General features: G+C 39.2%; 1 protein-coding gene across 3 annotated transcripts in view; it reads right to left on the bottom strand.

The window, feature by feature from the left end:
- Positions 1–17586, bottom strand: part of LOC126416060 (ATP-binding cassette sub-family G member 1-like) — an 884121-nt gene that overhangs the window by 8910 nt on the left and 857625 nt on the right. For all 3 annotated transcript variants that reach the window (XM_050083536.1, XM_050083535.1, XM_050083537.1), the window contains 5 exons: positions 14594–14701; positions 12027–12181; positions 11666–11834; positions 9500–9600; positions 4299–4454 (listed from right to left, as the gene is read on the bottom strand). In XM_050083536.1, the coding sequence (XP_049939493.1) occupies positions 4299–4454; positions 9500–9600; positions 11666–11834; positions 12027–12181; positions 14594–14701 (689 nt within the window). The remainder of the gene's footprint in view (positions 1–4298; positions 4455–9499; positions 9601–11665; positions 11835–12026; positions 12182–14593; positions 14702–17586) is intronic.

Raw genomic sequence — 17586 nt, 5'->3', positions numbered from 1 at the left:
AAGTTATCTGGTTGTGTATAACAGGTCTAGGTGAAACCAAGTTAATTGTTGGAGGTTTTACCTGCCATCTGATTCTGCTATGGTTTTTCTAGCATCATTCAAAGAAAGCCTATGGTCAGCAGTGTGTAAAAACTCATATCATGCAATACTAATTGGAGGTGATTGAAACATACCAATTACAGATTGGGACATGTATGGGATTCATTGTGAGAGGTACAGAAGGCCAAGTCTTTGTAAAGTACTTTTGTACTGTCTGTAAACTGTCTTGAGCAGCTAGTTCGGCTGCCCACACACAATGGTAATATCTTAGCTCTTGTAGCTACAAACAGGCCAGTCGTTGTTGTTGGTCTCACAATACAGAGGGGATTACTGATCATGTCATCGTCATAGCAACAGTGGTTACAAAAGTTAATTAATGAGTCAAGAAGGCTAGGAAAGTGTTTCAGCTGAAAGACCAGGTAATCAATTGTTAGCATATCACTTATACAGTGAATGCAGTCATTCAGTTCCAGCGTGATAGACATAGAGGTATTATGGGTGAAATTTAAACAGATCGTAAATCATGTTCTGGGAAAGTGTGTGTCTAGTAAATGGACTAAGGACGGAAAAAAACACAGCTCAATTTAGCAACAAAATTTGGAAAATGGTGAGGAAGCAAAAGCTCTTGAACCCTTTGTTTAACAGAGAAATGGCAAATGATGGCAGGCAAAGGTTAGTAGAGATAAGTGCATTTGTGAAAAGATCTACACACAAAGTGTACGATAACTACTACCATCATACCTTACCAAAAGATCTGGCCGAGACCCCAAGAAAATTCTGGTCCTACGTAAAATCACTAAACGGGTCTAAGGCTTCCATTGAGTCCCTTGTTGACCAGTCTGGTGTGGCAGTTGAAGGTAGCAAACAAATGCTGAAGTTTTAAATTTGCATTTAGGAAATCATTTATGCAGGAGAATCATACAAACATACCATTGTTTGACCATCATACAGAGTTCCTTATGGATGGCACACTAATAAACATCACTGGCATAGGCTAGGCCTGTATGGAATCCCAGTTCAGTTTCACAAAGAGTACTCTATGCCACTGGCCCCAAGAATAGGATGAAGCCCCTCCATGCCTACACCGGTGTGGTGACCAAAGCCATTGGTCCCTTACTTAGCTTCCATTTATAGTGAATCTCTCGCCCAGTGCAAAGTCCCAAGGGACTGGAAAAAGGCACAGGTGGCTCCTGTGTATAAGAAGGGTAAAATAATGGACCCACAAAGGTTACAGACCAGTATCCTTGACATCAGTTAGTGCAGAATTCCAGAACATATTCCAGGTCTGAATAAAATAAATTTCTTAGAGACCAAAAAGCTTAAGCCCATGAATGAATACAGTTTTAGAAAGTGGACATTTGTGTGAAACTCAGCTTGCCTTTCTGTCATATGATGCTTGAATGGCAACAGACAGATTCCTCATTCTTAGATTTCTGAAAGGCATTTGACACAGTGCCCCACTGCAGACTGTGAATGAAGGTATGAGCTCACGGAATGGGTTCCCACATATGTGAGTGGCTTGAAGACTTCTTAAGTAACAGAACCCAGTACATTGTCCTTGACAGCACATATTCATCAGAGACAAGGGTACTGTCAGGAGTGTGCCATGAAATGTGATAAAACTGCTATTATTTTCTACATACATAAATGATCTGACAGTCAGGGTGGGCAGCAGTTTGTGGTCATTTGTCAAAGATGCTGTGTTGTATGGGATGGTGTTGAATATGAGTGATTGTAGGATAATACAAGATAACTTAGACTAAATTTGTAGTTGGTGTGATGGAATGAAAGCTAGCTTTAAATGTATAAAAATGTAAGCTAATGCAGGTGAGTAGATAAATCAAACTTATAATGTTTTGATACACCATTAGTAGTATTCTGCTTGACACAGTAACATCATTGAAATATCTGGACTTAATGTTGCAATGTGGTATGAATTGGCACAAGCATGTGAGGATTGTGGTAGGGTGGTTGGTTTATTGGGATAATTTTAGGAAAGTGTGGTTGATCTGTAAAGGAGGCTGCATACAGGATGCTGGTGTGACCAATTCTTGAGTACTGCAGAGTGTTAAGGACCTGCACCTGGTCAGATTAAAGGAAGACATTTTAGGCAATTCAGAGGCCAGCTGCTAGATTTGTTATCATAGGTTTGAACAACGTGCATGTGTTATGGAGGTGTTTTGGGAACTCAAATGGAATACGTGGATGTGACAGAACTGTTTGAGGAATGCTGTTGAGAAAATTGAGAGAAGCAGCATTTGGAGCTGACTGCACAACAATCTACTGCCATCAATGTACATTTTGCATAAGGACCACAAAGATAGGCTAAGAGAAATTAGGGCTCATATGGAGTCATACAGACAGGCATTTTTCCCTCGCTCTACCTGTGAGTGAAACAGAAAAGGAAACTACTAATAGTAGTAATAGTACAGGGTACCCTCTGTCACACATCATATGGTAGTTTGGGGAGTATGTATGTAGACATAGATAGTATGTGCGTGGGGGGGGGGGGGGGGGGGGGAGGCAGTTGCACATGGTCTCCCTTTGTTCCATCAGTGATTCTATTTCAGTAGCCAACATTGTTTGGACCAGAGCTCACTGGTGCTTTGCCATGCATGTGTATCTTGAAAACAACTCATTTGAGATTACAATACAAAGAGCTTTTCAGCAACAGTTCAACATTCCACACAACAATGCCATTCCTAGTGTGAATACAATTTGGTCCTCGGATCAGCAGTTGGAGCAAACTCTTAGCACACTAAGAAGAAATATGATATTAAAAAAAGGATAGTTGCTACTCATCATATAGTGGTGATGTTGAGTCGCAGATAAGCACAATAAAAGGACTGTCAGAAAGTGCGCTTTTGGCCAACAAGGGTGTCATCAGATATAGACAACATACACACTTACACAAATGCAACTCACGCACACATGACCACAAACAGCCAGACTGGTTGTGTGTGTGTGTGTGTGTGTGTGTGTGTGTGTGTGTGTGTGTGTGTGTGTGTGTTGCGTTTACATGATTGTATGTGTATGTTGTCTATATCCAGTGAAGGCCTTGTTGTCCAAAAGCTTACTGTCCGACAGTTTTTTTTGGGCATATCTGTGACTCAGCACCTTCGTTATTTGGTGAGTAGCTACTATCATTTTCGTAATATTGTCATTATTCCATCCTGGATTTTTCATTGTTTACAAAGAGGTATACATAGCCATTGCAGATCCATCAGAACACCTGAAAATGTGCAGCTGGTGAGAAGAGCAGCTGAGCAATCACCAAGATATTCTGCCTGAAGGCACGCTGTTGCATTGGGGTTTTCAGACCACAGTTTTAGGAGGATTCTGCATTTTGACTTAAATTTCCACCCCTTCAGAATATTGTGGTTCAAGAACTGAGTCCAACAGACTACACCAACTTCTGAGGTCTGTGTGAGGAAATGATTGCAATGGTGTACATTTTCACCTAAGTGGGATTGTGAATAAACAAAATTTTCGCTACTGGGCTGAAAACAACCCCCAAATTCTTCACCAAAGGCTGCTACGTTCCCATAAACTAACAGTGCGATGTCCCGTATCACAATCTGGCATGATAGGCCAGTACTTCTTTGAGGAGGAAAGTGTGACTATGAATGTGAATTCCAGACATTATGTTTCAATGTTGCAAAATTTTCTGCAGCCCAGAATGGAACAGATTGTTGAAGAAGAGGGATTAGGGGACTTTTTCCAACAGGTTGGGGTGTAGCTCACACAGCCTGAAATTTATTTTATGTTTTGAGAGAAATGTTTCTGGGACATATGGTCTTCGAGGGGTGGTGTAGGGTGGTCTGCATAATCACCAGATTTGAGCATTTGTGACTTCTTTCTTCAGGGATATCTGAAAGAAAAGGTGTTTAAACACTGCACTAAAACCTACCAGAGCTAAGGGATCAAATTATTGAAGCAGTGAATGCCATACCCCGCAACGGGTGCAAACAAGCTCTTCAAAATGTCATAGATCGTCTCCTAAAGTGTATTGCTGCTAACGGCTACCATCTTGAGAACATTATTTTCAATACTAAATGAATATAGAATGGTATGAACATCTAATTCTAAAAACAAAAAGATTTTTTCTCTATATACCCCAATTTCTTTTTTTTAACTCCTCAAAACTGCATAACTGTTTTGTCACACCATTTAAATGTTAAAAAAGCCAATGAGAATCTGTCAGACAACCACTTTACACTCCTATAAAACTACAAAAATTGTTTTGAAAGGAACACTACCTTTGTTGGAGTCAGAGCACCAATAACGAATCCTGACCCTTGAGCTGCCAGGGATGCTACATTAGTCAGAATAAAGAACATGGCTATCCTGTATAGCTCTGGTGGCTGACTTGTTGCATAATATGAAATTCCTAGGTAAATGCTGTTACATGCAATCTGTAAAGGCAAAAAATTTAAAATTAGTAACAAACCAGAACATTTAGTAAAAGTCTGTTACACATGTACACAAAGTTTAACAGAAAATATTACTTCAAATACTTGAAAAGTAATACGATGATTTCAGTATTTTTCATAGTTTTGTATGTTACATGTTCTACACATACTCAAAAGCAATGGAAGGCAAATATCATGAACAACAAGCAGATGAACGGATACCAACTACTATAGAAGTATAAACATTTCAGCAACTTTGATTGCACATGCCTCTCATATAGTGTTGAGTAAGTAACAAGGCCAGGATAACTTCAGCACAAAGTACAAAAAATTAGTCACTTCCAGGGAACACACTAATACCATGTAACACTGTGTAGCCTGGGCATTAAGCTCAATCTGGTGAGAAGTAAGTCCACAAGTTTTTTTCAGGTTTGCCAAATCCTACTGACCACTCATTGGCAATGAATGAGTGCGCCCGACTTATGACAGAGGAACCCTCCAAAAATGTCATGTAAGCACCTCCAACCTGTACTACACCATACACACACACTGCAGTGTAAACACCTCACTGGGCTGTCTGTGCACTCAATACCTCGCTTTATTTCAAAATTGCAACTTGCCAGGCCACACTACAGCATTTACAACCAGTTACCGGTCAGTTTATATGTGGGCCACTGAAGACATGGGGGTTTATCTGCTTCTGTGAACAATGGTCTTCTGTGAGGTACCAACTCCAAATGACCATTAAGGGCAGTTCCCTTTGCATTTAGTTGAGATGGGCTTGCATTCTCTGACAGCAACAATCCTTGTCAGTTTTGAAACCAACTAATTTTAAGGTATATATAAAACATCACCAACTCACCTGCTATTGAAGTAATTTGTAGCAGAAGCAGAGGTGGTAATCTACAAATATTTCAAAGTATTAACAGCTGTGGCAGCACAAGGCAGAACATGCAGAAAATTGCGATTGGTAGCCATGACACAGCTTTGATTGTTGTTAGGCAGGATTTTTTTATGACCCTGTTCTTACACCTTCCTACATGGCTCTGCTACATCATTCCTTGCAGACACACGAACAGTCCATGCTAATACACCAAGAAACCAAGCAATTTCATTGACAGTGTGCTCATTGACATATCCAATCATGATAGCTCCTTTTTGTCATTCTGTCACATCTCCACGTCAACCCATCTGACTGCAATGATTTCATACATCCCTGTTACACATACACACCTCCTCACTGTCATAACTTTGTCAGCTGTATAGAGTCACATGACTAACTGATACCAGTTCTACAGCATTCTGAAGTGACCAGTGTGTTGTGTCAAGGGAGTAGTTGAATTTCGCCCAGTGAGCTCAGAAATAAGGGCAACAATACCTTAGAAAAAAATATGGAGCCTGAATTATCAGTAACTGAACAAGCTGTGTTTAAGACCACTTCATATAAATAAACTGAAATACTTGACTTCATCCTAAGTAAATTGAAATGAGACAGACAAAACACAAGCTATGACAGTTTTCTTAGACCTTCAGTTTCCCCAACCCCACCCCCTCTCTATTTTCAGCAATAGTTCAACATTCCACACAACAATGCCATTCCTAATGTGAATACAATTTGGTCCTGGACTCAGCAGGTGGAGGAAACTATTAGCACACTAAGAAGAGATAAAATATTTTGTGTGTTCACAAAAATCATTATAAGCACGGTCCAACATTTCTAAACAAGCTAAGTGCAGGGTTTGTGGGATTCACACAATTTTAGGTACTCCATAAAAAGGAAGTTCTAGGTGCTTAAACTGGAGGATGTTGGAGGCCATGGGATGTCACCAAAACAGGAAATGACCCTCCATGGAAAGGAGTGACAAACCAACTCGATAGACCCACGTGCAGTGTGCATGGTGGCCCCATACTGTTGATAATAAATGTTATTCTTGTTATGTAGATATCACCATCACAGCTATGGCACAAAAAAAGTGTTAAGCATATGATGTAATGTTCAGTGTAGACAGTCACAGTGGCATTTCCATCTTTAAAAAAATATAGGCCAATGATGTTCAAATTGCTAACTGCACACCATACTACTACACTCTCTGCATGGAGCAGTGTTTCACAAATGATGCATGGATTCTCAGAAGCTAAATTTAGCTTGTTAACATTCCCACTCAAATGAAAATGAGCTTCACTGCTTATGATGATTTTCACATTTTCATTGTCTTCAAGCAGCATTTATATTTGAACTACCAAGTCCTATCATTGCTCATAATCTGTTGCATTCAGCTGCTGAACAATACATGTCTTGTATGGATGAAATGTTAAATCTTTCTTCAAAATAGTGTGCACCAATTCACAACTTAACCTTAACTCATGTGCATGTCATCATGCACACTGATCTGGGCTCCAAATCAAAGCCTGTCTCACCATCTGGATGTTTTCTGGTGTCCTTGCATTCTTCTTAGGGGCAGGTGGCTTCTTCTTTATGGTACTGCTTGTCACCCTTAGACTGATAACACACCTGAGAATCAAATTTCAGTTGAGAATGGTACCTTGTTATCTATGGTTGAAATGAACACAAAAAAGCCAACTGCACTGCTGTGACTGACTCAGCATTTCACATGTATGCTTCATACACAAACATGCGGTGTTCTTTCACCCACTGCACCACTGCTACTGAAAGGCATCAGATGGTGAGAGCATTGCAGAAGTTTCCCCACTCTACCTCCACAGAACCATCATACTAGCCATTTCAATACCATTCAGTTCTCGTCAGTCACTTGTACATACAGTATGCAATACATTTTGCATGGCAACTACTGTATTATCCAGTAGTGATGCTTATATAGCATACAGCTTCATTTTACTTGACAGTATCAACTTTCGTTTACTGAGGTGAAGGTTACTGGCGTAATAACGTCATTGTGACCTGGGCACAGCCAAAAATGTTTCACTTTCTTCCAAAAGGTGATCATATACTTTTGAAGACAGAAAAGCACCTAACAGGTTGACATGCCATGTCTTGGAATGGTTTTAAGAATGTGGAACAGGTTTTCTCTCTCTTGGATCACTTCCAAAGTTCCATATTTGAATCCTACTGATCATCTGTGAGACATCATCAAAAGGCATGCCTTTAGGCATTTTATACATTTTTAATTATGCAGAGGAGTTCAGTGCATACAAAATGACTAGTCATGCTGCATCACTATTGTGCTACCAATTCCTCATTTAAAATAATTCAGATATCACAGAGTGTGAATCAGTTGTTCTCCAAGGTGCTGTATTTTGTGTTTGGACTGGATGGATGTAAATGAATGCATTAACTATTCTGTCTGCAGAAAACATTTGCTTGAATATTCCTTTAAGACTGTGGAAACGAGGAGGGGAGAGAGGGGCAGGGGGGGGGGGGGGGGGAGAGAGAGAGAGAGAGAGAGAGAGAGAGAGAGAGAGAGAGAGAGAGAGAGAGAAAGTGTTTAAATCCTTAACTGGTATCGTGCAATTTTGTAATGTAACTGGTATCATGGTATCTGTCAGACTCCAGAAATTTACTGTTGATTTGTATAATGTTGTCTTAACTTATTAGTTTTTTGTTAACCTCAACTAGTTACATCTTGTGTTTTCAAACATATGAAAGTGAAATCTGACAAAGAATATTACTAATCAAGAAGGAAACACAGAAAGTACACAAGTGATGTTCTGAAAAATTGGACTTTCCTACATTCCTCAAAAATCTAGAAATAAAACTTTTAGTTATTAATCCTGTGCTATGCTAGTCTTTCTTCAACACCAAGAATCAGAAACAGAAACAAAATTTCTGGAAAACTTTAAGATTAAATTTATATTTTGATGTTCACTTTAATATTTTTTAGAGGGCACATTGCAGGCATTATGTAAGTACTGGGTCCCGGTGTCTATTTTACACACAATCTTTAACCCATATTTTTCCAGTTTCTTGGCTGGTACATCTGAAATCTATGCTGGCTGTGGAATGGGACAAGCATTTCATCAATCCACAGAGTACAGCCTTGAGAGTAACTTTACTGACAGCTTGTAATAAATCTATTGAAAATGTTTGACACTGCAGCAATTACATTCTTCTTTTTTCTTTTCTGCCTTGTCATCTGGATGCTCAAGTAGAAGAGAAGTTGATGCAAACAAAAACGTTTTCTTACAGTATTGTGAAAAATAATACATTCAGTTCCACCCACCGAGAAAAGATTATCTATGGGGTCATTGTCAGACTTGGAGATTGTTGTGAATATAAATAAGCCTACAAAAGCTTTCAGTTGAATAACATAAATGTCATGTAGAAAAGATGTAATCTTTTGTGAGTACTTTTATTTTACTCATTTTATTCTTCAATTACTGCATAATCTCATCTAAAATGTTATAAGTAAAAAGTAGACCCAAAGTTGTTCAGCATCTGGGTTCCTTCCCAAGACATTAGCCCTAATCACAGACCAGGGATCTGCAACTCTATGGTATGTTGCCTCCTTCTGACGTTAGCTGGTGGTTGTGCTTTTCTCCATCTCAAACAGTTTCCTTTACCATAAATGTAGAAATCACAGCCACATGACTGTTTTTTACTGTGATTATCTTCACCTGTTTGTCCTCCATTTATGGTGCAGTAGATGGAAGAGGATGTTTAAAATAATAATTAAAATAGGATAGTCAGTCAATGTGGCTGAATGGTATATGACAAATTAGAAAATTTGTTGTTCTTTTTTATTTATTTATTATTTTTTTACAAGTGTCTGGTATATATTTAGGAAGCTTACCAGATGTTGCAAAAATCCTGAAAAGATAATGATAACAGCTTCCAGTATGAAGAAGATACTATGCCCTTACACATGTCCTTTGACGGACAGTGTATATTAGTAAGTCAAGGAGACCTTTTCTCATTGTCAGTTGTCTACAGAGACTCCAACACCTTGGGACAAGTTTTTTATAAATTTCTGTATTATACCTGCTCCTCTAATACACTTAACAAATGGAATAATCCTGATTATATGTGGTTATCCAATGAAATTTAATCTAAAAAGAAGTATTTTACATACCTGAATTGGAATTTCCACAGACAGCAGTGACAAATAGTAAGATGGCAATGAGTACCACTGATTGAAGTGCTCACTCTTGATTATCTTCAGTTCCAGTGGGACTGAAACAAGAATTGCCATTAGTTTTCCTTTCAAATGCAATCTACTCATCAAAACTTACAGCCTTTAATGAGAAAAACAGAATCAACGTCCCTGTTTATTGAGCAGAAAATCCAGGATGGAATGTAACAATATCATGACAAGGATAGTTGCTACTCACTATATAGTGGAGATACTGTGTCACTGATAGGCACGACAAAAAGACTGTCAGAAAGTGAGCTTTCAGCCAACAAGACCTTGTTCGGAAATAGACAATATGCATGTATACACTCACGTGAGTGCAACTCACACACAAATGACCACACTCTCTGACTGCTTGACTGCTGAGGGCAGACTGGGTGCAGCAGTGCATGACGGGAAAGGCAACCTGGTGGTGGGGGTAAGGAGGAGGCTGGGGTGGAGAGGGGTAGGAATAGCAGGGTAGGGTTGGGGGACAGTAGAAAGGGCAGGGGTGGGGGACAGTGAAGTGCTGCCTGTGGGAGCATATGGAGATGAGGTGGAGAGAGGGTAGGGCACCTAGGTGCAAATCAGATGGAGGGCAGGAACTGCGGGTAGCGCAAAAAGAGAGATGTAAAAAGACTGTAAGTGCGGTGGTGGAGTAGAGGGGTGTGTATTGGTGGAATAGAAACAGGGAAGGCAGGCTACCAGTGAAACTAGTCGTGATTCATATGCTTAGCTGCAGCCACTGTGCTGCATTCTACTTGGGCATGACAACCAACAAAATGCCTGTCCACCAACAAACTGTGGCCAAGAAACACCTGGACCACTAATTTGCTGAACACGCTGCCCAACACAACATTCTTCATTTCAATGACTGCTACACAGCTTGTGCCATCTGTATCCTTCACACCAACACCAGCTTTTCTGAACTGCACAGGTGGGAATTCTTCTTCCAATATATTCTACATTTCCGTAACCCTCAAGCTTTGTTAGTCATTGTTCTTACCCATCAGCCCCTTCCATGTTCCCATTTCAGCACTACAGAGCCCACTGTTGTACCAACACACCCACAGTCTTTTTACTTCCCTCCTTTTCGGTTACCGCCCCGCCCTCCCCCCCTCCCCTGCCCACCATCTGACCTCTCAACTGCACCTAGCTGCCCAACCCTCTCTTCACCTCATCACTATATGCTCCCGCAAGCAGCACTTTACTGTCCCTGACTCCTACTCCGCTGTCCCTTCCCCTCCCTGCCCCAGCCTCCTCCTTACTCTCAACACCCGGCTGCCTCTCCCATCATGCGCTGCGGCTCACAGTGTGGCCTCAGCAGCCAGAGACTGTTGTCTTATGTGTGTGTCTGTGTGCGTTTTTGTCGATTTCCAAAGAAGGCTTTGTTGGCTGAAAGCTCACTTTCTGTCAGTCTTTTTTTGGTGCCTATCTGCAACTCAGCATCTGTGCTATATGATGAGTAGCAACTATCCTTTTCATAATATTGTTTCTTGAGTAGTATGGTTATTAATTATTTGTTAATTGGATACAGGAGAAGTAAGTAATGTTTTACGGAAAGATTCCCTTTTCCCTGCCCTGCTTCCCACCCCTGTTCCACTTTATAGGCCTTTCATTGGCTTCTCTCCTCTACCATTTGTAATATTCTCAGCCTAGACCAGCACTCAACACAGTGGGATCACAACTGTGCATCTGTCTCTGTATTCAACATTTACTGATGAGTTCAAAGTTTAAGCAGTCATTTACACTACTTATGTGTCTATCAGTCATCAAGTACAGACCACCATCATATTTAAGACAAATGGTTTTTATATTCTGTCCAGGATTCCCATTATGGGACTTAAGGACTTTTTCACAATATAAAGTGAATAATGTCGTGGCCCAAAATGAATAATAAACCCTTAAACAGGCCCTGCAATAATTGAAGACCCAGGTATTCATTTGTCTCACTGTTTTTAGGTGAAAAAGTATCATTACATTTACGTAACAGCCAAACAAATCTCTTGCACTCTGTGCATCTCATGTACTCCAGAATAGGTCCCTAACAAATGTGTCTACTTCCATGCAAGAGCATGTGAAAGAGTGTATGTCTTAACTTAGTCCAATTTGGTATGTGATACTTACAGTGAAGAGTGACAGCCATTTTCCCAGTGTACATAAGGAAAAGCACTGTTCCATATAAATAAACAAAATCTGCAAACACTGCATCTGCTGAGTTGCCACAGTTGTAATAAAGATATCCAAAAACCAACCCAATGGTCAAATGAGCTAAGAGCCTGTTGATGAGGTGACTCTGCAGAGCAAAAAAGCAAAGCAATAATAGGAATATTCTTGCTTAAAGCAGAAAACATTTTACTAATGGCTGACAACTGAATGGTTGTTGCGTTATTAATATTATTACCATCATTATTGTCATTATTATTATTAAATAGCATGGTAACAAATTAACTTAGCTCGCTGAGACTACTTCCATTTATTAACTTACACAGTCTCGACGTAGGCATGTGAGGCTCCTCCTGTACAATAAATAGTACTGTAGAAATATATTAGCTCCTTGAGTAGATTTTTCCTCCTTGTGTGATTGTTTATTTTTATTTTTATCATCACTAAAATGGTATTCCAGTTTATGCAGATCCACATCTTGAAAGAAAATAAACATACTCAATAAAATATAGCATTGGTTATTAGGTATCATAGACCTAAGGATGATCAGTTAATCAGAAATATAAGTATTGTTACACACACAATATAAAGTGGACAAATGGGAAGTGTACATGTTACATCACTTTAGTCCACAGTCTTGTCCAGAGTAAGATACATTAGGTGGTAAGTGAGGCAACAAGCCCCCTATTTAAATTTTGCACAATGGAAAACAACGAAGACATCTGCTGAGATATCAGAAGGAGAAATACTACTGTCTTGGATGTACCCGAAAGATAATGGATTATTCTATCTGATGGGAAAATTCCAAGAAACATGTCACTTCTTATTACATGGTCACAGAAGCAGCAACATTACTAATAAGTCATCAATACTGAAAAATTTTATCTGGTAATAAATGAATGTTACATATCCCCAAAGCAGTCACTAAATATTGACAGAATGTTAACAACCAGTTAGTAGTATCTAACTGACATTATAAAATTGAGTACCAGAAAATAAAATTTACCCGTATTATACAACACGGAAAATGAAAAAAATTAACAAGACTTAAGACATGGAAAATATAATATTCAATCTGTTCTGTGTTGTAATACAGGAAAGGCAACAATTCAAAGTTTCACACAAAACAATAGAGAATGAGATGGGTTGACTATGAAGGCAATGAGCTGACAAGAAACTGTATTGACTTCCCAAATGATTTGTCCATTTTTTTTACTTGATAAATTTAGCACATATTCCAGGACCAAATGAGTTAGCACATTTCATGCAAATCACTGAATGTCAGTTACGTCAAGCACTAGACCAAGAGTCCCACCTGGAGAGCAGTGACTGTTGACTGTGGATGGCAAATTAGGATCCATGCTAGAGCCAAAGTGTCAACCAGGACCATCGGTATTACTCTGATGGAAGCTAGACTATGAGAAATGATGCTCTTCACCAGGCTCCCTCTTATGCACCAGAACCTTTCTAGCTATCTCCAATATTGTAGCAAAAGATTCAGCTGGGCAGCTGAATGGCACAAAGTTGTAATTAGGGGGTTGGGAGCAGATTTTGCCATGGTGTTAGTGGTGATCAGTAGCTAGAGTGAGACTGACAAGGAAAGTGGAATCTACTCAAATGTATCCAGCAGCAATATACGGTGCTGATTCTGGCGTAATGGTATAGAGAGCAAGCGTTAGATTACAACGATTATACGTCCATCTTGCTGAGCGAACAATGAGCAGCGTGCTTACACGCAGAGACACATCCATTCTATTCTATTACTTTCGTACAATATGACAGATACATCTGTACCTTCAGGACAATGCCCATAAACACACTTCTCATGTCATTCAAGATGCCCTCCACAATGTTTGTAAACTCTCTTGTCAATCACCAAGTCTGTATCATACATAACGGGACAGCAATTAGTTGGTCAGCATTAGAAGCTATATCATTAAACCAGTTGCAACAAAAGGTAGAAGAAGCATAGAATACCATCTCTCAAAATGAAAAGTAGTACCACTATTATTGATATTTCTGTTACAGGAGTCTCATCTAAATCCTTGTCATGTGCACTGATTTTTGTGTAACAAAGCAGACAATGGCCTTGACACAATGGTAACAATGGTTCCTGAAAGATCACCGAGCACTCTTGGCAAGCAGGATGCACTCAGCCCTTGTGAGGCAAACTGAGAGGAGCTACTTGATTGAGAAGTAGCAGCTCCAGTCATGAAAACTGACAATACCAGGAGAGCAGAATGCTGACCACATGCCTCTCCATATCCACATCCAATGATGCCTATAAGCTGAGGATGACATGGCGGTCAGTTAGTATTGTTAGGGTTTTCCAAGGCCTGTTCAGATGGAGTATTATTAGAAGTAGAAGCAGCAGCAGTAGCAGTAGTAGTAGTAGTAGTAGTAGTACATATATTTCACCTACAATGCAATTTTACATTCCTTAAGGCTATATCCTGAGATACTGCACAAGAGAGACATTTTACATAGCAGATCGCCGACATCTTATAAACATGTAAATTGTCATTTTTCTCACATGTATGAAAATGAGTTTCTACAGTTTATTGACAAAGTTAAAAATTACAAAAGAACATGAAGTTTATAACAGAGTCCTTATTTTAAAAAGCACCTTTTCTTAACATCTCTACAATAATTATGAATAATTTTTGGCTCTACCAGTACTTATTTTTCTGTTTTTTCAGTGTTCAGTATATTCCAAAATATATTTTCAAGAAACAATTTAAATTTTTGCCCTTTCTTTATTATTATTGTTATTATTTTGCAACATTTCCATGCAAATAGCATTATTAATATTTTCCTGAGAGGGGAATGATCTTCAAATGGTAGTCTCGAAGGTTTAAGTTAACAAAATAAAATAAAAAAAAAACTTACCTCCTTTGCTAATGTAATGTACAGAGGTATCAGTTTTCATCTTTTCAGCACTGGCTGCAGCTAATTCCTCTATGTCTACACCACATTCACCCACACAGACATCAATCACTGAAATAGTGAAACTGCTATTAATAAACAGTCATGTGCAAGAATATATCTGTGTGTGTGTGTGTGTGTGTGTGTGCGCGCATGCGCATGTGCCATATATATGTAACATAGGAAATATTATGAAACACCCCATAATGTTCTTGACCAATTTCCTTCAAATTTTATACTCTGCAAACATTCAGATGGGCATAAGCTATATCTTTTTTAATACACATAATATACAAATATTCATTTAATCTATGAAGCATAAATGTTGTTACCAAAAACCTCAAAAATTTTTTGAACAATTTCAAATTTTTACACAACACTCTAAGGAACATTCAGACAGACATAGCTACACATTTTTTTAAAATGACGATGTAGGAGGACATGTAGGCCATTAGCCAATTTGTTTCTGCCGTGTTCTTATTTCTCCTTATATATATTATCAAACAAAAATTGTGTACACAACAAAGTGCTGTTTGTTTTCATCATCACCTATTTACAAAAAATTAGGGAAGTTGGATTTACGGCTTATCACATTATGATTAGAATCCTACTACAGGATCTGAATCATCCAAAACTTTCATAATCCTATCTTTTCACAGTTTTAAACTATGTAAAATACTCTCACTGAAGCTACAATTCTTTCATATCCATCTGAAGTACTATCGTACCCTGTACATCAATAATCTCAACCCATTTACTCATTCATTTTAAGTGACTTCAATTCCCAATCAAAGTTTTGTTTGTAACAACAATAAACAATGCTCAAGGTCAGAGAGAGAGGTAAGAGGACAGTGAGGGGGAGGTAGGAAATGGACATTGAGAGGGAAGACAAGGAGATGGATTGGGAGAGGGGAGAAGAAGGTGATGCACAGAGAGAGGAGGAGGAGATGGGCAGATGGGAAGGAGGAGATGGACAGAGACAAGAGGGAGGTAGGGGAGTTTAAGAGTATATGCAATTCCCGTACATATTTAGCAATTGCAAAGGGTTTACACGTTCCTATTGTATTAAATTTTCTTTAGCTTTAACCATTTCCTCTGAATCACTATCCTCTCCTGGCATCTTTCTTTTGTTAATATCTTGACTGGCTTTATACAAGTAATCTGGAATTGCTTCTGGAATTTAATTATTTTCATTATTATTTAAGATATAATTTAAATTTTTGTCGATTATTTATTGTTATTATTAGTAGTTTGCAACCTGTCTTGAACTATACAAACATTTAAAAATATCTTTGAATGTTTGTATGTTGTCCTTACAGCTGTTATTTACTGTGCCATGTGTCATCTCAACTGATGAAACATGGTGTCTCACCAAAGTAAGTTTCTGTTTGTTTATTAATTAATACCTGTACTCTTATGTTTTCCAATGTGCTGTGAATTAGCTATTTCACGGCCCATTTGAATTCCCGCTCCACCCAGCAGTTCACGCTAGCACTGCTCATGTGCTCCGAGTGCACTAGAGGATACACATATCAGCTGGTTGCTGAGTGCAGTGCCACATGAAAGTGACAAGCTGTGTCCAGGCATAGTTGATGGGAGTTTGGTGACTGGAACTTTAGTTGCAACTTCAATGTGCAGCCTTCAACAGCCGTGGACAAATCTTGACTTTTGCCCCGGGGCCATGCAGTGTGTGCTGGCTAAGTTTGTTTTATACCAGTGTGACTGGTCCAGGTAGTTGCCTGTGACACTGCGACTCCAGGTAGTTTTGAATTCAGGGCAGCCACTGTTGTCATCAACTACATACAGATGCAGTGCAGAAGGAGATGGAATTTGGTTTTGGGCTGCGATCTATTACTGAGTGTCTCGTGAACTTTCACCGTCTGTTGTTACATCCAATCATCAGATTCCAATCAGCACTGCCTGGATGTCAGTGGTATCTTCAGTGTGGCCATGGACTCCACAACCAGCTATAAGCGTACCCTCTAGTGTGCTCCAGAGTGCATCAGCTGTGCTGGCGTGAACTCTGGGCAGGGTGGGAATTCAAATGTGCCCTGAAACTGCTAATTTATGGTACAATTTAAAACTCCCACCGTCTTTATTTTCTTTATTCCATTAGAGATTTTTTCTTTTGATTTCCTTGTAACTGCATTATCTATTGCTTTCTGCCTGAATACCTTGGTTAAATAACATAGCTCTTCCATTTATGTTTTTATAATTTCTAAGTTGCTGAACTTGTTGCTTGATTTGATCTGGTATACCTCCCTACTTTCCCAAACACTAAATTTCCTATCTGATTAGTCCATTTCTAGTTTACAATTATTTTTAATCTGCATCCTATGAGACTATAAACACTAGCAGTTTGAAAGCGGTTTAGGACACCACATTACCATGTCTAATATGGTGTAGGAAAACTGTTGGCATTCAACAGAGCTTCCAATTATCTTGGAATGGATAAAAACAGGTCCTGTATGGTTTTCAAGCAATATTATACCATTCTTCCTGCAAAATAGTGGCAATTCAGGTAATAATGGCGGAACTGGAGCATGATCATGCACCCTTGTCTCCAAAGTAGGTCACAAAGGCACTATAATACTGAGATGTGGTGAATGTGATGGTCAGTGGAGACATGACAATTCATCTTCATGTTCACAAAACCAGTCCTGGATGACGTGAGCTGTGTGAATAGAGAGACCCTGTTGTCTTGGAACACAGCATCATCATTGAGGAGCAAACATTTTATCATGATGTGGGGTTTATAAACCAAAATAGTCACATAATTCTTAGTAATGTGACCTTGCGGAGTATGGGGTATGGCTGCCCAGATCATCACGAAACTCCTGCCATGTTACATTCTTGGGACATTAACTCAGTCTGAAATTTGAAGCAGTGGGAAACAAGACTCATCTGACTAAATGACATTCTTCCGTCACTCCACTGCCCACGTTGTGTGGCTTCAG

This window comes from Schistocerca serialis, chromosome 8 (genome assembly GCF_023864345.2).
Source record: "Schistocerca serialis cubense isolate TAMUIC-IGC-003099 chromosome 8, iqSchSeri2.2, whole genome shotgun sequence".
Classification (NCBI taxonomy): domain Eukaryota; kingdom Metazoa; phylum Arthropoda; class Insecta; order Orthoptera; family Acrididae; genus Schistocerca; species Schistocerca serialis.
Note: the sequence above shows the minus strand (reverse complement) of the source record. Positions and strands in the feature narration are given on the sequence as shown.